The following is a 23,670-nucleotide window of genomic DNA, read 5'->3' on the forward strand; positions in this document are numbered from 1 at the left end:
TGCCATATTGTGTGTGTTCTCTACAACTGCAATTACTATTGCTAATTTTGTTTGCCTAGTGTCTCTCTGAAGACAGGTTAGAAACAAAGCTTCAATATATTTCTTTCAGCGATGAAAAGCAGCAGCTCTTCTGAATGTTCCTGTCTGATTTTTTTCTCTGCCTCCCTGCCCGCCCACTACAATATCATGATTACATTTCATGTTCTGGTTGTAAATGGAAAGTTGAACATTCTTAGTGGTGCCCAACGGCTTATGAAACCAGGAAAGTGTTACGTGGCCTGCTTCAGACAGTATCAGAATTTCTTACGGAACAAATTCAGAGGTTGCTGTTAAACCCATCATCGCTGCTTGCATGTGCGGAAGGTATTAGTAAATCACATAAAGTCTTATGTCAACTTTCACCGGTGTGGCAACTCCATCTTTAGAAGATGTCTGGGCCCGTTATCCATGCTGTACTGTATCTGGGCTAATTTACAAATTTGCAATATATGGGGCTTCCCTTCAGACACAGTTGGAAGCTAGAGGTTTTGCAGCGCGTGGGCCAGGAGTGGGGTGGATTTTATCATGCCAGTTTTAATCGTTGCCACTTGCTTGCTTCCGGTAAACCTACACGTTTACTCGCGAGTAGGTTCTACACGTTCAAAGCACTGCGTTTGGCAGTATCGCTTTGGGTGTGGGCGAGGCTTCCATTCGTTTCCCGCCCCGCTTTGCGTGTGGGCGTGGCTTCCATTCGTTTCCCGCCCCGCTTTGCGTGTGGGCGTGGCTTCCATTCATCTCCTGCCCCGCTAGAAGGCTCCCTGGGAGATCCACGTCGATCCATTTAGAGTCCACGTCCAACGTTGCTAGGACCTAGCAGGTCAATATCGACCCCAGATCTCTAGTTACTGCTGTTGCAAAGGAGGAAGAAACAGTCTCTTTCTTTGCTATCGCGTCATTTCTAATGCCCGTTCTTTCTCATTTGTCGCCTTTCATTTTATTACCTGATATTTTACGCCCCCTTCCCGTCGCGTTTGTCTTATAAAGCTTCCAGGACTTAGCTCGTTTTTTGCCTTCTCCAGCTCGCTTCCCTTATCTGGACGGAGGCCGTGACGGTTCAATCCGGTAGCAGAATTGGGTGGGCGTGAAGGTAGTGGTGGCTGGAAGTGTCGGGACGGGACGAGGCTGGAACCGCGGTCGACATGGAGACGCTGTACCGGGTGCCGTTCGCGGTGCTGGAGTGCCCCAACATCAAGCTGAAGCGGCCGAGCTGGGTGCACATGCCCTCGGCTATGACGGTCTACGCGCTGGTGGTGGTCTCGTACTTCCTCATCACCGGAGGTAATTCCTCATTACAGGGGTCCTACTCACTCTGGCGCTTTCCAGGGGTTTTAGGACTACAGCTCCCATCATCCCTAGCCAGCATGCTATCCCAACATGGCGCCTCCCAGGAATGTTGGGACTACAGCTCCCATCATCCCAGCCAGCATGCTTCTGCAACTTGTTGGGAATACATTTTTCATCGTAGATCATATGCCCCTTAAATAGGAGACAGAACTCATTGGCTACTTTATATATATTACATTTGTGCTCACTGGGGTGGAACTTGGCTGTGGATTATGGGAGTTGTGGACTGAACACATCGTACAAAGTCTGTATTCATACAGATACTCATCTTCTAATACCCATGTTGCTTTAGGAAATCATTTGCCAAAAATACAGAATGTTTTTGTATCTGTATCTCATCTCTGTCTGTATCTCATCAGAACTGGGTGAGATCACATGACAGACCAATGCACCCTGCGAGGCACACTGTGGATTAGTTTTGCAGAGCTTACTTTGCCAAAAAAAGGTGGAGTGCACTGAAAAATGATAGTTCAACTCTAGAAATCAAGAGAATTTCATGGTTAAAGGGAAGATCTTAAGCCCTTCTTTGTCTGATATACCTGCTGTGACACTTCTTTCTCCTTTGCCAATGTTTTCCAACTAAGAGTTAGGCAGCTCAAAGCTGTCAGTGCTTCATAATTTAATTCATATGTGGTCATGCCTCCTCTGTGTTTCAGAATTTGTTTTTATGGCCAGTCTTTCAGAAGTTAACTTATCTTTCTTTGGCCATGTTCAGTTTTGTTTATTTCACAGTACTGCAACATATACAGGCTGTGTAAAATGTTACAATTTCTCAGTCTTGTTGATGTGCAGATGAGGCTAATCTGCACAATATCATTATTCTACTTTCAGTTATTTCATATCCTAATAGAACACATAATGTGTAATACATAAAGTTAGTGTCCCTGTGTGTGTCTGTATACCAAGAAGCTTAACTCAAAAGCCCCTAGAAAATTCCTGACAGGTTCCAGTAACTATAACAGGGTCCATAGTGGTCCTGTGATGCAGCCATCTTTATTACCATGCTAGAAAACACTTAAAGCCTCATCTATTGGTGGGTGTTTTTTCATCTCCAAATGAAGAGCTTTTGATAGTTAAATCATATAAGGTTAAGAATAAGTTGATATCCTTTTCAAATTAAATGTTCATTTTTCCTCTATAGGAATAATTTATGATGTGATTGTAGAACCTCCCAGTGTTGGCTCAATGACAGATGAGCATGGACATCAAAGGCCTGTGGCATTCTTGGCTTACAGGTAAAAAATGCTTTACATTAGCATAAATTCCAGTTCCAAAGTTTACTAAAGGGTATTCTGACAATGAACCTTTGTTTTTATGTTAGTCTGGATAGTAGAATACATGGTATTCTGGGCTCAGGGGAGCTTTCATTTGCTTTCATCTGAAGTAAAACAGCCTTCTGAAGAAGCATCATCACAGTTCAGTGTTCTAAAAAAGTTCACAAAAGTTACTAGCCTGCTAAAAAATGAGTAGCATTGAAATATAGGCAACTAATATCTTGTGTATGTGTGTCACACCAAGTGTATGGGAAATGGAGTAGTCTGTATCTGCTTGGGCAGCACAGTTAGTTAGCAATGGAGAAAACAGCCCACTTGCTTACCTCCAATCTCCTGTGGCCACCAAGTAAGTTATTAAATGCAAGCTGTGTGAGTAGTAGGGCTATCTGCTTTGGGGAGTAGTGACTTATATGAAGAAGAAGTGAGGCGACAGCAAGTAGAAGTAGTGATTGTAAATTAGTGCCCATTGGCAACTTTGACAAGACTCTTGGAAAGACTCTGGATTTGATAGCAAAACCATGGCCAGGTGAAAGGAATACCTCTTGTTTTTTGGGATCTGCTGTGGTTTGATAGGTTTAGTCCACACTAAATTATAGAGCCCTAAATAAGGGCACTGTCTCCACTGTGAGGGAGTTCACATCTTTGTTGAATGGCATTAACTTTGTAATGGATTTACAGAGTTAATGCCATTCAACAGGGTCAAGATTCCAGGCAACATGGAACTAAGAATTTTGTTCTTGTTTTGCCTTCTGAGCCACAGGATTACTGATATATGTGTTTCTATATATTTTATATGCTCATACTAACAACTCCATATACCTGGATACCTGGAAACAACAGGATACCTGATAATGTTTAACACTACTGTTCAACAGAAATAACCCTCTTCTTTATTTTACTTTTAACGTTTGCTCATTTTGTATGCAGAGTAAATGGGCAGTACATTATGGAAGGGCTTGCGTCCAGCTTCCTCTTCACAATGGGAGGCCTTGGCTTTATAATATTGGATCGTTCCAATGCACCAAACATCCCAAAGCTGAATAGATTTCTGCTGCTTTTTATTGGATTTGTCAGTGTCCTGTTAAGTTTCTTCATGGCCAGAGTGTTCATGCGGATGAAATTACCGTAAGTGACTTCTTCTGTGATAAACCTTCTTTCTAATCTTCAGTATAAACTGCAAGCACAATTGGGGCTTAAGGACAAATAAAACTACCTGGGCTAAAGTCACAGAAGTTGTTTTCAAATTCTTCTCAAATCTTTCTTCTAAAGAGAAAAATAACCTAAAATAACAAGTCAGTGATATTGCATAGCTGTATGAGTAGAGGGATATTAGAAAATTGTTCTAATACAGTGTCTGCATTCTGAGAGGTAACAACAGGAGAAATTGCTATATAAATACTACAGTCAGTTATTACCCTGTAAGGTACTATAAGTAACCCAATCCAAATAGTTGGATATTATCCCCAGATGGGAAGTCTGAGGCTGAGCGTTTTTGTCAATAAAAGTTTTAAGGAAAATCAGGATGCTTTGAGGTCCACCAAGGGACATTTATCAGGCAAAACATAATTCAGAGTATTGAATGTGTAAATCACATGGCTTATCCTAGGTTGTAGGCATGTGTACATGCAGTCATCACTCCCCTGTTGGTTTCCTATTTTCTTACACAGATGTATCTGCTATATATGGTTGATTCCAGCCCTTCTAGTTCATGTCTGTCCATGCCAGGAAACTGTGGCCTTTCCAGTGCTCCTGTTCTGCAGTTCACATGATCCTGACTGTTGGTCATGATGACTTAAGTTAATGGTACTTAGAGTTCAGAAACGTTTGGAAGACCCAAGTTCCCCAGTACTGATCCACAGAATATTTCTTTTTTGCCTTTCCCCTCTCTCCCCATACCCCTTCCAATCTTTCTTTTTCTCTTAGGGGCTACTTAATGGGTTAGTGCCTTTTTGTGACTGCCACAAAGCACAGATTGGATTTGCTTCTCTTTTCATGAAGAGGAATGGACGGCAAAAACTCCACAGTCCTACCCTTCCTTTCTGAAGATAAGAAGAGGAGAGCATCCTAAGAAAAGAACTGATTTCTCCTTTTTTCTCTCCATATGAATAGCAACATTTGTCACTGCTGGTTGGCTTTGTTAACAGAATTGTGTCTATTTTTCTTGAATGTAGAAAAGAAGAAAATATTCTAAAGTGTTATTTAGGCATATCTGTATGAAGCTTAAAATGTAAAACCACCACTCTCCCCCATGAGTCAAGTTAAACAATAATTCTGTACTACCTTGTAACACCATGGTTTACTGTATCCTCTTATGAGTTAAGTTATATTGAAAAAAGGAGGGGGATAATATAAATTGAGCCATTTCATGTCTGTAAATGGAAAGAAGTGTTTGTTGATGATTGCCAGTGAATACGGTGGATCTGATCCAGCAAACGGAAGTCAACCTCTTCTGCTGACCTCTTGAAAAGCCAGTCCAAGGTGACAGCACTGATTGGAGGATGCACAGTTGGAAAGTTGTGGAAGATTCTTGAAATTGGGCTCCTCCTCCTCTATCCCCACCCCTTCTTCACAGGTGATTGGTGCTGTGCAACATACAGGGTGGTGCACATGTGGGGATGGACCATCTTTCGTGTAAGTTGGGATGCTGAGTTAGGTTTGTCACTTTCCACATCAGCCTTTTGTGAAGGCAGCAGAGCGTACCTACATCTGCAGATGGATTGGCTTCTCTGAATTGGGGCATTGTGTTCTGTCAAAGCAAAGTCCTAGGCAACATTAACTTTGATATCCATTCTAATAGACTAAGAGAAACATATGTACAAAAGAAAACCTGTTATTGTGTGAAAGTAATTCTTTAAAAATATGAAAATAAGACATATTAAACATCTTTTCTACAAAACTATCCTGTGCATTTATACAGTGTTCTCTTTCGCTAGTATTCTTAGCTTTTGAGTGCTTAACCTCAAATGGATACTTGCCTTTTTTTCTTCCACTAATGTGAAGCAATGAAGGCTTGTCTCTACTTCCTACCTTTAATAGTTTCAGTTCCCATTACTTTGAGCAATTCTGTATGTGGTTTTAGAGGGCTTACTTGGGCTTACTTCCAGTTAACAGGGTGTAGGATTTCAAACTTAAAGCAGTATCCTGTGTTACATTGGACCCTTCAGTTTAGTTGGGCTTATATCCTCGGTAAGTGTCTATAGGTTGCAATCCTAGATTTACTTAGCTGAGCCAAATTTCATTGAACTCAGCGATGCTTGTTTCTAAATAGATATACCTAGGATTGCACTGGTAGGACTTCTGTCCACAAGGCATGTATTGTGCTAATGTTTTCTCACTAAAGGTAGTTTACAGGTGCTTCACATGATAATTGGCATCCTCTTAGAGCCTCTCTTGTTCTGTCTGACCATTTCCATGCCTTTTTTTTTTAGAATGAGGATAATGAACTGGCAATGGGCTTTTTTTTTTTGTTGTGTTGCTAGTTGTGAAGTCACTTCGGACCCATTGCGACCCCATGGACAACATTCCTCCAGGCCTTCCTGTCCTCCACCATTCCCCGGAGTCCACTTAAGCTCATGCCAACTGTTTCCGTGACTCCATCTAGCCACCTCATCCTCTGCCGTCCCCTTCTTCTTCTGCTATCTATTGTTCCCAGCATTAGGCTCTTCCCCAGGGAGTCCTTCCTTCTCATTAGGTGACCAAAGTATTTGAGTTCCATCTTCAGTATCTGGCCTAAAGAGCAATCAGGGTTGATCTCCTCTAGGACTGATGGGCTTGATCTTGCAGGCTAGCATGCTATAAAACGCTGCAGAATTGAGGTATTTTCACAATTGCACTATACTGCAGAACCACTTTGTGGTTGTGTAATGGAACATATAAAAAGAAGAAGAACCCCTTGTCCTTAATGTGCTTGTATACGTAGGAACAGAACCATTGGAATACAGTATCCCTAGTTGCTATCCTGGACAAGTCCAGATGGATTCATCATGATTGATAGCACGGAAAGCTTCTGAGAAGTCTTGAATCCTTCAGTGCTCATTGGAAATAAAAGAAAGCGATTCGATGGGGGTGGGGTAGGGAAATAAAGGACTCAGAACATGAACATGATGGAGATGAATGTTCAACTTACAGTCCTCCTTCCAGCCCCCCACTTCTGCTTTAACGTTCACTTGTGCTCCAATCCTAAAGAGTGTCAAATAATCAATTTTCTTGGGAATGTTTCAAGGTTTTTATGTGTTATTGCAGTAGTTTTGGCTTGCTTCTTGCTGAAGTTGGTAATCTGGTGCAGACTTCTGGGAGAGATTTGCCCTTCTGTCTTTAGCTACCCAGATTTCATTTAAAGAGGTGATCCTGGCATATCTTCCTGGATAAAATCAGAGAGATTTCATTAGCTGGTCTGGCATTTCCTAGCAGTAGCTTAGGGCTTGCAGGGACCACTATAACACACAGAATAGAAGATGGTGCAGCAGGGAATTAGGTTATCCATGGCTTCTCATCTGATGCATCTGCCCCCTGATAACCATAGTAGCTTCTACCCTTTATCACCCCAGTAATGGCCCCTCCAGCCCCTGAACTAAGCTACTACAACTCCTAAACTCCAAAATGCCTAAAATTGTACTGATGCTAAACAAAGAACCAACAGTTTAAATACAAAAAGAGGGGTTTTTAATTGTTAAAGCCTATTAAACATAATAAAACTATCACTAGTAAAACAGTGTGACCACATTAATATGCCTGGGCATAGAAAAAATATTTCAACCAAGTGTCAGAAATATTATCTTGGTGCCAGTCAAATTAGCTGAGATAATAGAATAGAAAAGGACCTTTCCGGTGTGCGTACACCCTAATGATGACATAGAAGGAGCTCACCTGATAGGTTTAATGCATGGGGAAATTTGTTTGGAAGAGTATTTAGGCGCTTCAGGTATTTAGGGCATAAACCCCTTAGAGCTTCAAGAGGAAGGACCAGTGCTTTGAATTAAGTCTGGAAACAGGCAGTCAATATAATTATTTCAGAATAGATACGATATAGCTCCACTTAAGCAGTCAGAATTCTTACCTCTGAATTCTGCACAGGTTTGTTTTAAAAAAATAAAATATCAGGAGGGGAGGTGACCGTCGGAGAACATCAAGGCATTATTGCATCCATTGGCACAGTACTGCATAACTCGGGGCTAATCTGTACATAGGTGTCTTGATCCCAAGCAAGTGCGGTTTGCTGCAGTAAGGATATTCTGAGTACATGTTCAATGGCTTTGGAAGACTGCTTGTGATGGAGGTTAACTAGAAGGCCTGATCATGTAGCAGGGGTGATGGAAGACTTCCATTTGGAGCAGCATTTTATGGTTGGCTGACAGTGAACACACACATATTTGTATCTTTAGGTGTTATTTGTCGCATCCCGAACAAAGTTGAAAGCATTACATAATTTGGCCACCAGGTGGCACTGCATGTGCATGCAAGGATTTTGTGGAACACACAGACTACTCTAAAAGCTATTAAGTACCATTCCTAAATAAATAAAATAGTATGAGTGAAGCATGGAAAAGGCTGTTTTTATCAATGTCCCTAAATGTTCACAGTAAACAGTTTTTTTTAATATACTGTGGCATTAATTCACAACTGAGGATCCTTGGACTGCCATTATCATTTTAATTTGCTGATTACATCACCATTTTTATTTCCTTTCACATTTTAAAAGGAATTTTATAGCTCTGTTTCCTCATTCAGTGAAGGTGCATGTATGAACAATATGCATTTATTTAAAGCATTTTACACTGCTTTTCAGGCAACAAGGCTCCCAAGGGCAGCTTAGTAAAACCAGTAAAAACATCCTATGGCAAGATTTACTAGAAACTTAACACAGACATTGTTGTTACTAAAGTATAATGTCCAGGTCTTGGCTGTTGAAATGCCCCTGAACTTTTTAAAATGCAAAAAGTTCTTAAGTGACTTAGGGAGTAATGCTATGAATGTTGGCCAGGAAAAAAAGCCTAAAAAGCACACTGCTGACTGGGAATTGTTGGACTTTTTTCTGTCTAAACATGCATAGCATTGCACTCTTAGAAATGCAATTATTTAGCTGAGGGGTATTTCAATTTTTCACAGATCAATGCATCTCTTACATGTTATACAACTGTCAGCCTTCACAATAACACCCTTTTGAAATAACACTGCAAACCAAAGCAAGCAATACACTCAGCTGAGGCCAGACCTCTGCTGTATTTGCAGCTCATAGTACAGCAGATCACCAGAAATAATCTTTTCGCCTAATTTGAAAATAACTGTAAATAAATGAAGCTTGAGCAAGCAGACCTGTGCCATTGATCTTTCTGGCCTAGAGCCAACCAGGAAATATAAGGAAGTGCTAAACATGAACTTGTAAGTTTCTAGGAACTGAAGGGAAAGGTTGAGAAAGGAGTGTGTTTCTGTGCAGTTGAAACTTGTTACCTGAATGGAGTCTTCTTAGAGGCAAGCCACCTTTTTTTCTGATTAGGTAATGCTAAGTGTTCCTTCTTGTTCCCTTGTGGGTGAGTAGGTACTTCAGTATAGAACTTGTGGAAGGGTTACAGCTGGTTTTGGGTTTGTTTGCACATTAATATCTCATGAATTCCTCTTAAACAGGAAAGGCATTTGGACTGCTCACCCCAGGTAGCTGCTGTAACCGTTTTCCAGGTTCAGGTGATGTGCTGGCCATGCCCACTACTTCTGGAAGAACATCAGGGCATGCAATGGGCCCTGGTGCTGGATCAGACCAAGAGTCCAGCATTCTTTCCACATGGGGGCCAACCAGCTGTCCAGGGGAAACCCACCAGCAGGACATGAGTGTGACAGCATAGTTCCCCCCGTGTTCCCAGCCACTGGTGTACACAGGCCTACTGTCTCTGATCCTAGAAGCAGCATGGGGCCAGCAGTAGCAGCCATGCATAGCCTTCCTCTTCAGGTATTTGCCCAATCCCCTCTCAAAGTGATGGAAATTGGCGGCCAAGACTATGCCTGGTGGAACAAAGATAGAGACCCAGACACAACAGTTGCTTCCCCAAGATGGTGCGCTTCAGTTGTTGTGGACTTCAGTGTCCCTCAGCCCCAGGCAGCCTGTCTAACAGCCAGGAATGATGAGAGTTGTAATCCCAATCATCTGGGTGATACCATGTTGGGGACTTCTGTGCCATTTTCTGCTTTACCGACTGCCAGATTAGATCACTATAATTATACATGTAGCTGCTCTGGAAGAGTGTTTGAAAATCCAGAATCCTGTTCAGCAGTTGATAGCCTTGACTCAACGCTTTCATGCCATGCAAGCATGATGCAGCTCCTCCATGGCCCAAGTAGGCCTGCAGGTCACATATTCCACACCACCATTTTAATACAATCACAGTGTCAGTTCACCTTTGTGACTCATAGAAACATAGAAACACAGAGAGTCACAAAGGGTCTCCTGAACCATCTCGTCAGACCCCAGGCTCCAGACTCAATTCAAGGTGCTGGTTTTGATCTTTATTTATTTTTATTTATGTATTAAAACATTTCTATGCTGCTCCTTGCCAAAGCCTCGGGGCGGCTCACAACATAGAATAAAATACACAATAAATTAAAACAATAACAATTATTGCTTCTATATAGCCTATAGTGCCTGATCCTGCCTAATTTTGGAACCTAAGTGGAGTCAGACCTGATTAGTATCTGAATGGGAGACTTGAGTTCTGCACTGAGCAGGAAAGTTGTACCCAATGGCCTTCTAGGCTCCTTCCAGGCATATGAGTCTATTATATTCAGCCAGTGTGGTATAGCAGTTAAGAGTGTGTGACTGGGACTCAGGCCACCTGGGTTCTAGTCCCTGCTCAGTCATGGAGCCAACTGGGTGACTTTGGGCCACTCACAGACTTTTGTCCCAACCTACCTCACAGGGTTGTTGTGGAAATAAGCTTGAAAGCAGCTGGAGGAGTATGACATAAGCTGCTTTGAGTTCATTGTAAGAAAAATGTGGGATATAAACCTAATAGATAGATGGTTTGGATCCTGATTATTCCTAGGAGCATCTTCTTCTCACGTGAAACAGCCATGGTAGAAGTGTATGTACAGGCAGGTTTGGCTGCCTCAAGAAGCCGGGTCTTCTCAGTTGTTACCCCAATACTTCAGAAAGTTCTCTTATAGTGGATTTATTTGATGCCTTCCAATTGTTTGGTTGGAGTGGGCTGGCAAGATCCAAGTGAGGACAATGCACCTCAGACTTCAGGTATAGAAAAGCACATTTCAAGGCTGCACAGTCATTTCTGTCTGCCTGACTACCTGGTTAGACTATATCATGTGGTATCCTGAAGCTGCTCAAACTCCTTCTTCTTCCTAATTGTTAAAACTACAGGAGTCCTGCTTATTTTTGCATCTGCTCCCACTCCTTAAAATCTTCGTTTCTCATTCTTCCTTTTGATAATGCAGTGATTGGCACTGCCTTTTTAAAGTTGACTTTAATTGTTGACTTTTTTAAAAAATATCCTGGCTCACTGCTTTGATTTTTTTTAATCTAAAACATTTACATATGCAGCTCTATAGTAAATAGAACCTGAACAGATGTGGGGGGTGTCCTCTTTTAAGAAACATGCTGTGCATTGGCCCTTCTCTCCTCCCCAGCAGGCTGTGGCAGCCCAGGTAAAGAAGGCAGAAGCTGCCCTGCCTCTGGTGACACGGGATTTCCTTATCCTTCATTTTCCCTTCTCCCAGCTGTTTGCAGCACTGGGCTTTGTGCTATTTCTCCATTTTTCAGCATCAGGCTGCAAGCAAAGTATCTTTGATCCATATTCATACAGCGAAAGTGCCACACACCACATTCTTAATTCTCAGGCCTGTTTCTTAACACCTGACTCACTCAGATACTGATCTAGTTAGAAAGATTCAAATCTCAGCACCAGATATACATGTTGAGGCTAAGACATGCTTGGGGCTACGTTAGGAGTCCTGTCTTCTTGGGTGAACCTATCAGTTCCCCCCTCCTTCTCTCCCTGCCTGTTTTTCTTTTCTCTGCCAAGTGCTGATATGCTTGCTGCAGTGCTCTTTTAAACCCACCCAGATGAGGTCTGTCTTTCACACAAAGTGCCGGTCAATCCCTTTCTCACTATTTTGGTCTGGAGCTCTTTTCTGCCTGGGGATGAGAAAGGACACAGACAGACACAACCCGCTGGCACCCAATCCACTCCCCAGATGATGATGGCATGTGTTTGTGCCTTGTCCTGAGCTAACCTTCCTGCACCCGCAGGGCTTTGTGCAGAGTTCTTTCTCACTGTTCAGTGAGAGGACGCAAGCTTCCTTTAGCTATGAGTTGTTGCTCAAATGAGAAGCCAGAAACAGGGAATATAAAATCAGCAAGTCGTGTCAGACTTCTAAAAACTATTTTACCCCCAGTTTGTGCAAGCCACACACCCTGAGAATGAAAGAGCAGGCTCTGCATGGAAGGAGAGATTCTCTGGCTACAGAGCAAATACATTCTCACCTCTCTGAGCTGGGAATCCATCAGTGTGGTTGTGCCCAGTCTCCAAAGGGCAGGCATATCCTTTTAGTGTCCCCATCTCAGCCTGCAGGAGGAGAATATTTTTGTTACTCCACATGTCTTCCTCCTGTAAGGAATCCAAGGAAGCTTACAAGATTCCCCTCCTCTCCATTTTGTCCTCACAACAACCCTGTGAGGTAGGTTAGGCTGAGAAGCTGTGATTGGACCAAAGTCACCTGGTGAGCTTCGTGGCTTAGTGGGGACTAGAACCCAGATCTCCCAGATTCCAGGGCAATACTGTAACCAGTAAAATGCACTGCCTGGGCAGGAATTTTGAATCCTTGACTTGATGGTCTTATGGGAATCCCCTTTTAGACCACCATGTGTTTTACTTCAGTTCTGAGGCAAATATGTAATATGTCTCTTCTCTGCATCATTCTATGCTTTACAGCTTCTTATTTCTGCTAAACTATGATGGAGAAAAAGGCAGTTTGCTCACCTTGATAATACTCAGAGCATCTGCAGTTTCTTTGCAATTCACTTTAAACAGCAGCATCTTTAAACAACATTGTGTTGTTGAAAGGAATAATGTGTCTTTAAAGTAATAAGTGAACAACATTCATTCATAACCACGTAGAGGTCTGCCCTCTGACTATAAAATATTTGTAAAATAATAATAAGAAAAAAGAATGTTGCGTGGGTGTCTCCTGGAATATGTCCAGGCAGTGGAGGCTAGAGACCAAGCTTCATAATGGACTGTGATTCCTAAGAGAGCCTCAGTCTGGAATTCCAGTGTTGCAGATTATTTGTGACATTTAAAATCTAAATGTTCTTTAGCCATTTCAAGAAATTTTATTTTGAAGTTAATATTTCCAAAAGCCATGTTCTTTTTTCATTACTGACTGAGCTATGAGTTGCAAATTTGGCAGTTATGCTAGTTAAGGTTGAAAGCGATAAATCGATGGATTCATGCATCGCCTGAATTCTTACCAGTGGTGGTGCATGTGGGTAGGTTAGGAAGAAGCGTCCTGATTGACCACAGAGCTTGATGGTTGGTTTCCTTGCTTCAGTTGTCTTGTAGTAATGCCTTGGCTCAGCTACATATTGAGCTTCTCATGCTGAACATGACCCAGCGTCCCCCTCCGGTGCCTCTCTGGTGCTCTATTCAGACAGCCAAAAAGTGCCACCGAGATAAATGCATGCTGCGTGGTGCAGTGCTGGAGACGACTGCCATGGCCCACTGCGTGCACGGCATGCATGCAGACTCTGCGGTCAGGGCTTCCATGGGGCAAGGGTGGGGGCACAGGACTGCACCCTTAAGGACGGTCGCTGCTTCCAGGACCGGGCTCATTATGCGTGGAAGCGCATCACCAAAAGCAGAGGTCAGAGGAGAACATCAGTGTGCATATGCACGTGTATTTGTATAGGTGCAGATTTATAAACAACAAGCACGTTTTACACAGAAATACAGTAGATTTCCATAGTGGGGGAGACCATGATGGCCAGGTGATCTGTGTGTCTGTCCAGGTGTTGATGAGCAATTTCTAGGCCAGGATGCTCCGACTCTCTGCTTCTGCATCTTGTGAATGCCAACCTGTTTAGGTTTGTCTGAAGGGATTGTCCAAAGCAAAATGCCTTGGGAAATGCAGGATTTTTACCAGCTCACTTAAATAGGGAAATTATTAGAAATTTGAAGGCTCAGCTCTCCTTCTCTCTGGCTCTTTGACATTTGCTCTGGGACAGCTTCAAATACCTGAGCTGTCCTCTCTCAGTTCTGCAAACAGAGGATGGTATACTATGAAGTAGGACACATGGCCCCATTCTCATAGTTCCTAGTGACACCAGTCAAAAAACACTGGGAAACTATTCTATGTTTTCATTTGTATTAGATTTTTCTGCAGTACGAAAAAAATATGAGAAAAGGTATGAGTAAATACAGAAGGGTTATGAATAGAAAATGACATAATTCAGACCTCTCTTAAAATTCTCTCCTTGAAACTTCATCTAGACGCATCCTGTGTCTCAAATTTTCTTCTCCTCTAATGACTGTGCGGGATCTGCAATTTGCCTTACTTAACTAATTCCTTTCAGACACTTGCACAGACTCACATTTCATAACTGCCTTCATGGCCTCGTGTGGTAAAAATGAGCCTGCACATTAAACACAAATAAATACAATAATAAATCCTATTGTCCTTTTTAATGCTTGCACTATGACTTGAAGAATTTCTCACTTCTACTGGTTTAATAATTTGCTGCTGCTGGTTTCTCCTGGGCCCCAAAAGGTTATGGACTTGATTTGGATATACTGATGCCTAGAGAATTCAGAAGAATTTTTTTCTCCTGATGGGAATTACTTTTTGAAATCAGTGGCTATAAACTTTAGACTGCCTTCAACTTAGTCAGGCTAAGAAATACCGTTGTGTTGTGCTGATTAGATGTCATGTAAATGATGTATGATGTGAGTATTTTCCTCCCTTGGAGCAGAAGGGTTTCCTTGTAAAAAGGTGTACAGTAAAACATAATGGAACATATGGTTTGCTACTCCCACATTGTAGCTCTTGGATTTTCAACTATTCATTTTACAACCCATCCTGACCAAAACCTCAGAAATGACCACTGGGGCCAGTAATAATCTGCTCTGTTTATTTTCTCTGTCTTCCTTTTTCCATTTGTCTTTTCTTCAGAAACAATTTAGTACTTACAAACCTATGGATTAATAGACCTGAAGGCTTTGCACAGCAAAGCTCCCAGTGAAGCAGGGCGGCCCCTTGGCTGAGAAGGAGGAAATGCATCATCAAAATAGAGGGCAGAAGTTGCCACTGTTTCTCCTAATTCCTCATGCCCCAATGTATATTCATAGATACCCGTTTAGAACTAACTGCTATAATGTAAATAGAAATACTAGAAATAATTGCTGTAACTTAGGAAGAAATGCATAACATCTCTCTTTAACCATGAGGAGGCCATGACTTGGGGTCTGTCTGCTGTCCAGGGGCAACTTCTGGGCCTCTGCTCTTTGGCTTTTTCTTACCTTTAACCTGGACTTGGTCTCGACAGCAGTAAGAATTTGCCTCAGACAGAGGACTGTCCTTTGACAGCCCTTCAAATAGAAGACTGTCCTCCGTCATACAGGACACATGGCTACCCCTTTGGGAAATAAGTTGGTGAAAGCTTAGCTTCCTGCGATGGGTCACTGAATCACACTGGCGTTCCTTTCTCCCTCTGCTGTGTAGTACGCTGTGTCTATCAAAGACAGGGGGCAGAAGGGGGCTGATTGAAACAGGTTGGACAAACTACCTTTTCTATGCCCACTGCTTAATGGTGAGTAAGAGCAAGGATGCACAAAATTCCCAGGTCTGCCCAAGGGCCACATGTGGTGCTGGCTCATGGGCTGAGGCTGGGGATGGACACCCACCCTAAGCCTTAGCGATCCTGATGCGGCAGAAGTCAAGGGGTGTTCAGCAGTGTAGGGAGGGCACTCCAGCAGGGCCACACGTAAGACTTGTGGCATGGGGGGATGAATACAACACTCAGGCCACAGGTTGTACACCCATGTTTTAGAGGAACAAACCTTTGGTTTTTTATCTGTCCAGATACCTGAGCACTACAAACATCTTCCTACCTGGCATATGGTAGAGAGGTGACTGTTGTGGCCAGGTACCTGCTACCCTGTCATGGGTAGCCTGATATATGTGACCACACTCTTATATGCAGGGGTTGTGAGTCCTGGCTAAATCTGCTGCTCTGGAGGAGACATTATATCGCCAAGAATTTCTAGCAGCTCTTTCTCCTGCAAGGTAAGAATCACCTTTAGGGATGAGGCAGTCAAGATCTGTGGCATGACCCCTCATCTTATTATTACTATCACAACACACACACACACACACACACAGAGAGAGAGAGAGAGAGAGAGAGAGAGAGAGAGAGAGAGAGAGCCCTTATTCAGATTAAAACCAATGTGTTGGGGAAGGAAGCATGTCACATTCCCATTCTAACTTCCTGATGAAAACTGCCCCATTCTGGAAGCAGCAGCTTTCCCCTGTAAACAAAAACCTACTTTGGGAGCAGCAGTTTAAGCTAGGAAATGGTTCAATAAGAAACGGTCAACAGTCCTTCCCGCAGAGCCATGATTCTGACCTGAAGTACAAGCACCTGCAGCTCCTTTTGGTAAAAACTAGAGGAGATGGGGGAGATGAGATCATAGGTCTCTGTGCTCTCTAGCTTGGCTGTTCGACAAACTGGCCATAAAGGGGATTGGTAAGGAGGAACATCTATCAGAACAGAAATGTCCTGTCACACCTAGCAGGTATTCATCACACTGGAAGGATGTCTATTGGAATGGCAGAGTTAATGGATGTGAAAGCTCCTCAGAAGCACCCCGGCTGTTTCAGAACATGACTGATGTGGCACGTTCTTGTGGCAATTTTGAGCCCAGTTATATTTATGTATAGCAGAGGTGTTCATATATCAAACAAGGAGATCGTCCATCACATTTTCCTCTTCAGCTTCCATTTAAATAATGGCAGCCTGTGCTGAAATAAATAAGGAGAAACTAAGTTCTCTTGACAGCCTGATTTCTGATGGATGAACACTAGAAAGCAGGCATGTATTGGAAGACCTATCAGAGCAGGGCTGAATGTCCCATGACCTGCCACATGTTGTTGGATTACAATCCCTATCACCCCCACTCATTGGTCTTGCTGTGGCTGATGGAAGTTGGGATCCTGCAATATCTGGAGAGGCGCAGGTTTCCAGCCCATATTAGAGGAACTTGTTACGATTGCACAGCAAGATCAGCCCCTTTTATCCTGTGCAAAGCACTCAGAGAGGCAGCCAGTGTGGTTCTTTCTATGACTGCCTTGATGGGAATAGCGGGTGGAGGGCTCAGCCTTTGGCTCTGAGGTTGGGAGGCCATAGTCGGCTTGTACTCTTAAGCACTTAAGGTGAGCCCAAAAAGGAAAAGGAAAAGAAAAAGAAAACAATGATATCACTGTAAAGATCAAGAAAGAGGTAACTTTGAATCCCACCTTTTCCTAAATGGATTACTATCACCCAGAGGAAACATGCTATCATAATACTGATCTAGTTTAGAATGCCAAACTATGAGAAGTTCATAACAGCAAAGCATTAGGCCAGGTTTGCTGTTCTGAAAGTCCATCGGTGTAACTGAACTTGAAGTCATCAGAGACTGGAGAGAACCGATGCATTTCCAAATGGCAGCCAAAAGGTCAAAAGACTGAGAACTCAATACCACCAGGGCAGATTTCATTACAAGATTACAGCACAAGGGAAAGAGACGCACAAGGCACTTCATCAAGCTGCTAAAATAGATAGTGATGTTGAGGACTTTTTAACTGGGGGAGTGTGAGGAAATATAGAGCTACTGAATGTTATACACATATCTACTATTTCTCATTTATACACAAAAGGTGATCTTTTGGTTTGTGTTTTATATCCAACCATCACGATTTTTAAAAAATGAATTTGAAGAGAAGTTTTGAGTAACCAATCTTACTGCTTTCTTTCAAGCAAGATGCCCAATAGTTACTTATGAATTTAATGAATGATACCCAGCCCTACCTCTCGTTTTCCACTAATCCAGGTGAGGCAGTGGCTGTGCTGAACCGGTGCTTGGCCGAGGTAATGGAATGGATGAGGGCCAATAAACTGAAACTCACCCAGACAAGACGGAGGTCCTGTTGGTTGGTGGATCGGGCTTCGGAGAGGGTGGATTTGACCTGGTCCTGAATGGTGCAACACTCCCTCTTAGGGATAAGGTCCACAGCTTAGGAGTACTCCTCGACCCGGAGCTTTCTTTGGAAGCTCAGGTGACAGCGGTGGCGAGGAGCGCCTTCCTTCAGCTTCGGCTGATTAATCAGCTGCGCCCCTACCTGGAGTTCGACTGCCTGGCGACGGTGACACACACGCTGGTGACTTCCCGCCTAGACTTCTGTAACGCGCTTTACGTGGGGCTTCCCCTGAAGACGGTCCGAACACTTCAATTGGTGCAAAATAGAGCTGCCAGGTTGCTGACGGGGACAGGGCGTTATGCTCACATGACTCCAGTCCTCCGTCAGCTTCACTGGCTTCCCATTGAAGCCCGGGCCCAATTCAAGGTGTTGCTTATGACCTATAAAGCCCTAAACGGCTTGGGTCCTGGCTACCTGAACGAGCGCGTACGTCCGTATATGCCCGACCGCCCTTTGAGATCTGCAGGAGAGTCCCTTCGCCGGGAACCCTCCATGAAAGAAATTAGGAGAGTAAGTACTCGGAGGAGGGCTTTCTCTGCGGTGGCACCCAACCTATGGAATTCACGCCCCAAAGAGGTCCGCCTGGCACCGTCGTTACTGGTTTTTCGGCGCCAGGTAAAGACCTTTTTATTTAAACATCATTTTAATTGTTAAAATATATGATCTGGCCAGGGCAACTTCTTCCTTCTCTTTTCTCCTCCTATATTATTTATTTACTTATTTTATACTGATAATTTTAATTTTATATTATTATGTTTGTAACTCAATGTATTTTTTTGTATTTTTGTATTTAATGGTAATTTATTATGTTCTATTGTATTTCATTGTATTTTATTGTGTTGTAAGCCGCCCCGAGGCTTCGGCAAGGGGCGGCATAGAAATGTTGTTATAATAATAATAATAATAATAATAATAATAATAATAATAATAATAATAAATAGTCTATTGCTATTAGGTGGCACAATTGATAGCACTTTCCCTGCTTGGATTTCAACATGATTCTAGCTTTCTTTGAAATACTGTTGCAGTCAACATTGTTCCATTTTGCCTTTATTTGCAGAATGCCAGAAATGCTTTCCACCCACTGAAAGTCTTCATTCACGTTCTTCAAGCTAGCAAGATGAAATAATACTAAAGTGCAAGCTTTCATGATCCACTGGCTTTTAAGTATTAATATATTTGAAAGCCATGTGTAACCATCAGGGTCATCCTGAGTCATGTGTGTGCACATGTGTGTATTTGTGTATGAGGTGAACAGTCAATATACAGAACAACCAGCCATTAGGCACATTCACCACATCTCATGGAAAATATGCACATACATGTATTTTTATTTCATTTTTATACCATTCAATAGCCAAGGCTTTGTGGGTGGTTCACAGAAGTTAAATCTGTCTATAGATAGTGAATTGTGCACATTTCCTCACCAATAAACTTACCTTTCATCTTGGGAATATCTTAACAAGTTTCTTCATGTTCTCCAAGTATTATGCATTATCTTCAACAGTTCTTGGAATGTACACATCTTGAAGGCATATTGTTCATTCTCTAGACAATATGTATCATCTCCAGAAAGCATTGAGGTATGTTAATATCTCAACAGGTTTTGAAAATTCTCCATCCAATAAGAATAATCTCCTTCTTCTTCTTCTTCTTCTTCTTCTTCTTCTTCTTCTTCTTCTTCTTCATCAATTAGATTTATATCTCACTTTTTTCCTTATGAACTCAAAGTGGCTTAGACCATGCTCCTCTTCCTGCTCTCAGCAACCATTGAGATAGGCTGGGCTGAGAGTCTGACTGGCCCAAAGTCACCTAGTTGGCTCCATGGCTGAGCAGGGACTAGAATCTAGATTGTGGAAGTCCCAGTCCCACACTCTTGACCACTCCACCACATCGGTCTCAGTAGGTCTTGGAATGTGTGTGTCTTGATTCATTTGGTATTTGCATCTGAACTATATGCACTTTCTTCAAGGCATATGACTTCAGTTTTATCTCTTGCCTACAGACCAATGTCTAATTTCAGGTGAAGCCTGCCAATTCCTCCCTACTGACCAGCTAAGGAGAAGTGAAAAGTTCGGGTTGTGGCCGCAATCAAGGCCTCTGGTGGAGTATATGTGTTGGTCAAGTAATGTGCATGGCTGCTTCATGGACAAGAATCTCAGTGAGTCACGGCAAGGGTGCAAATGTCATGCACATTTAATGTTCAGCCCGGATAATTTTAAACATACTGTGATGTGCGTGTGCACCGTCTCTGAACAGTAAGACGTTTCAGAGATGCCACTGCTTAAATAGGGTTCAGTTTCCTTAGAAAGGGGTCACTGGAGGCTTATGCCATTTTTGTGATATAAAGTTTATTTACACATATACACAGAGTATAAGATGGCTGAGCATAAGATGGGAGTTCATAGCATTAACACCCCAACAGATTTAGTGCCATTAGATTTCTTGCAGGGAAGCAGGTTAATTCTCTGCATCCTTTTCAGATACAGTTCCAATATAGATACAGTTTCCTGCTACACAGAGATTTTATTCCCTTCTTCTCTTTGCCTAGTGGAAGAGATGAAAAATGGGACTTCACCTCCCATCACGCTCAACCTTCATGGGCCATTCCCACTCCAGCAGAAGCACATCACCATCTACATGTTAGCAGTTATCAACCACCTCCTGTCAGGTCTTAAAATGTATCACCTCAGGGGATCCACACTGATAATTCTATTTACAGAAATCTTAGAGGCAAGAATTGTAGAACTGGAAATAATGCTTATTTATTTTGAAATCAGAGGCTTGACTGCTGGAATCTTCTTCAGACCATTTCCAGTCCTGCAATAGAGGATATGTATGTTCATTATTTTCTTTCTCTGTCCCTTTTTTCCACTTTCTGCTACCCTCCAGTTGATTAAGGAACAGGACCTGAGTAGGGATTAAGGAAAACAGCTGTGAGAATAGTCTGGCTTAGTTCTCACTGAGAACTTCTCAGTGGCTCCCTCACTGTTTTGTGGGTCTCAAATGAGTGTTCACATCTGCACAACAAATTCTGGAATCTTTCAGGCAAGATTCAACCCAGTTCTCCCCCATTTTGTTCCGACATCCATAGCTTTACAGTGAATATGAATCTTTAGGAACATTTCTGTGGGGAATTTTCTGGAGAAAAAATGACCTTTCCCCTGTTATAATGGATATTTGAAAACATACAGCAAGAGTTTTCAAATCAGAAGCCAACTGGTATGTTCCCCGCTGTCCCATGGTAGTCTAGAGTCCATGTTACTTGCTCCATGGTCCATGAGTTTGTGCAAACTTTCATTTTAAAAGGCACCTATCACCATGCTGGGTTCTCAATGGGAGGGTCCAGGACTTATCGCATGCTTTCCTGTTACTTCAGCACTTTCTGAGCAAACAGCCTCATCCAGCCAATCCTACCAATTCTGGCTGAAAGACAATGTTGCCTCCCCTCAGGCTTTTGATGTTGGGCCACTTTTCTATAGATAGCGATCTTGTCAGGAGCTCATCCTGAGTGTTATTTCCAATGCATCCTTCCATGGAAAGACTATAGGCAGTCTTTAAATCTCTTTTGCTTTTCCTCTCTGAAGTAGGATAGAAAAATAATATGTGTTTGGATCATGAAAGGGGATTTTATCATTACCCTGTCATACAGAACCCAGCTCTTTAATTTGGCCACCTTAGTAATCCATAATGAGTCTCACAATGCTATTTAACTATCTCTTGTCAACCCACATAATCAGATCTTTGTTTGATGCAAGCACAAGACTTTGGCTTTTGTGCAAGGTCACAAGTATGTCGAGAGCGATTGCTTTTCCTCAGTTAGTTGTGAAAGTTTCCAGCCTGCACGTCAGCAGGAGAAGGCAGTGATTAATATATAACAAATACATTGTGTGTTTTGTTAACAAGTTTCGAATGGAGGACAAGGACTGTTCTGTATTTCAGCCATGCCAGACTATGGTCACCTGATAACTAGAGTTAGGGTCCTGGCTTTTTTAGGCTGGTGGGATCATATCATAGAGTAACACCCATGACATTCACAAAATAACTACCATAGTGGGTGCAGAAATACCCATGGAGGGCCCAAAGGCATTCCAGGAAAAGGAAAATGATATGGTGGGTGACTGCCAATGGGCTGTTTCAGTTTGCTGTCACCCATGGTGAAAACAGACAATAAACAACACACACACGGGCACACCAATTGGAAGCAGCACAGGGCCTTAGCCGGTACCAAGGGAGGTGTCTATGGACACACAGGGACTTGTTGGTTCTGCCCTGGAGACCGATGACCTAGTGCTACAAGCAGATATGGAAGACAGAGTGTGACGAGAAGGGATTTAAAGAAATTCCACCAAAGGCCTGTCCATGTGTCAAACCTGTTCAGGTCACATTCCTGCATGTGTTCTGGTCCTGTGTTTATGTCCACTGCAGGATAACCCCATCCCCAGACCAGGCTCTCCACTCATGTCCTCCTGAAAACAGGGACCTTGATAAAACAGGGTGCCCAGTCCCTCGGGAAGTACTCTTTGGCTTCAGGCAAGCATGAGAAGAACCCCTATTCAGAACTCACCCCAGTCAAGGATGGGCCTAGGTGGGCACCAGGTGATCAGCAATGAGCTCTGACCCAGCCGACTGAGCAGGCATAAGGGTCTCCTGGTCACAGGTTTTACCACAGCAATAAGCTCGGCTTTAGTTTTAACTGAAATCAAATAAAATATTCCTGAATTTATTATATCCCACTTTTTCCCCTACAGGAGCCCAAGGCACGATCCTCCTCTGCTCCACTTTATCCTTAAGCGATCCCACTGAGTTGGCTGAGGCTGACAGTTGGTGACTGGCCCAAAGTCAGTGACTGTCCCACAGAGCTTCATGACTGAGCAGGGACTAGAGCCCGCATTGCCAATGGCCAGTGCCACCATTTGAATTATCGTGCTACACTGGCTCTCTGGTACAGAAGCTGCACCTGTACTATAATGGAGCACATGCAGATAGTAGGCAAATCATCATTCTTTGGTGATCATTTTAGTAACGTATTTGCTCTTTTTCCATGATGTGCAAGTGGCCATTCATATAAGGTCTTCAGCAAGAAAAATATTTTTCTAGAACACCTTATCAAATGATTATTGCAACTGCCCATTAGAGACATACTGCTGTGCTTTTAACTGTAATCTAGATGGCATTCTGGAGCTACACAACCACATGCATCCAGCTCTTCAGAGTCCAGGAAGTAACCACATAGTTTCAGGAGATCATCTCAGTCTTTGGATTTTTTAATTCTGCATATCCACATACGAATCTCTGTCCACAGCAAATCAACAGTCTCTTGGTGGGTGGGGCTGGGTGTAAATTATGATAACAATTCAAAGACTCCAGTTTGTGTGAGTGCCCTCTGTAAAGCCACACTTCTGGTTATTGTGCTTGTAACTGCAAGAAGTCTCTGGGAATCCCTGTCTCCCCTACCTGCCAGGTGAGTTGCTGATCACATGGGAGTGGCCACCAACCTTAATCTCTTATTTGTTTTGTTTTTTTGCCACTGGGCCTGGCGTTAAACCTTCCTAGCTGTGGCAAGGAAAACAGCCATGCTGAGACTTGTTCTTACTTTGTGTTGATCTGCTAAGTGTTTACTATTGTGCTGCATTTAATTCCATCCTGGTGGGCTGGCCATGAAAAGGGCATCTTCAAATAAAAGTTTGTCTCTTCTAGCTCTTCAAAATAGAGGAGTGTCAGGTAGAAAACCTGGCCACACTAATGTAATGGAATCCATGGTGTTGGGGCATTTGGCACA

At 42.8% G+C, this 23,670-nt stretch overlaps 1 protein-coding gene across 1 annotated transcript; it reads left to right on the top strand.

Annotated features, from left to right (window-relative positions):
- The first annotated feature begins 1,076 nt into the window (after positions 1-1,076).
- OSTC (oligosaccharyltransferase complex non-catalytic subunit) lies at positions 1,077-5,556 on the top strand. Its single transcript, XM_044429575.1, has 4 exons — positions 1,077-1,317; positions 2,525-2,618; positions 3,585-3,782; positions 4,581-5,556. The coding sequence occupies exons 1-4, from the start codon at positions 1,179-1,181 to the stop codon at positions 4,597-4,599; spliced, it is 450 nt and encodes a 149-aa protein (XP_044285510.1). The 5' UTR covers positions 1,077-1,178; the 3' UTR covers positions 4,600-5,556.
- The last annotated feature ends 18,114 nt before the right edge of the window (positions 5,557-23,670 follow it).

The sequence above is a fragment of the Varanus komodoensis genome, unplaced genomic scaffold, assembly GCF_004798865.1.
Source record: "Varanus komodoensis strain SLA01 unplaced genomic scaffold, ASM479886v1 scaffold2, whole genome shotgun sequence".
Lineage (NCBI taxonomy): Eukaryota > Metazoa > Chordata > Lepidosauria > Squamata > Varanidae > Varanus > Varanus komodoensis.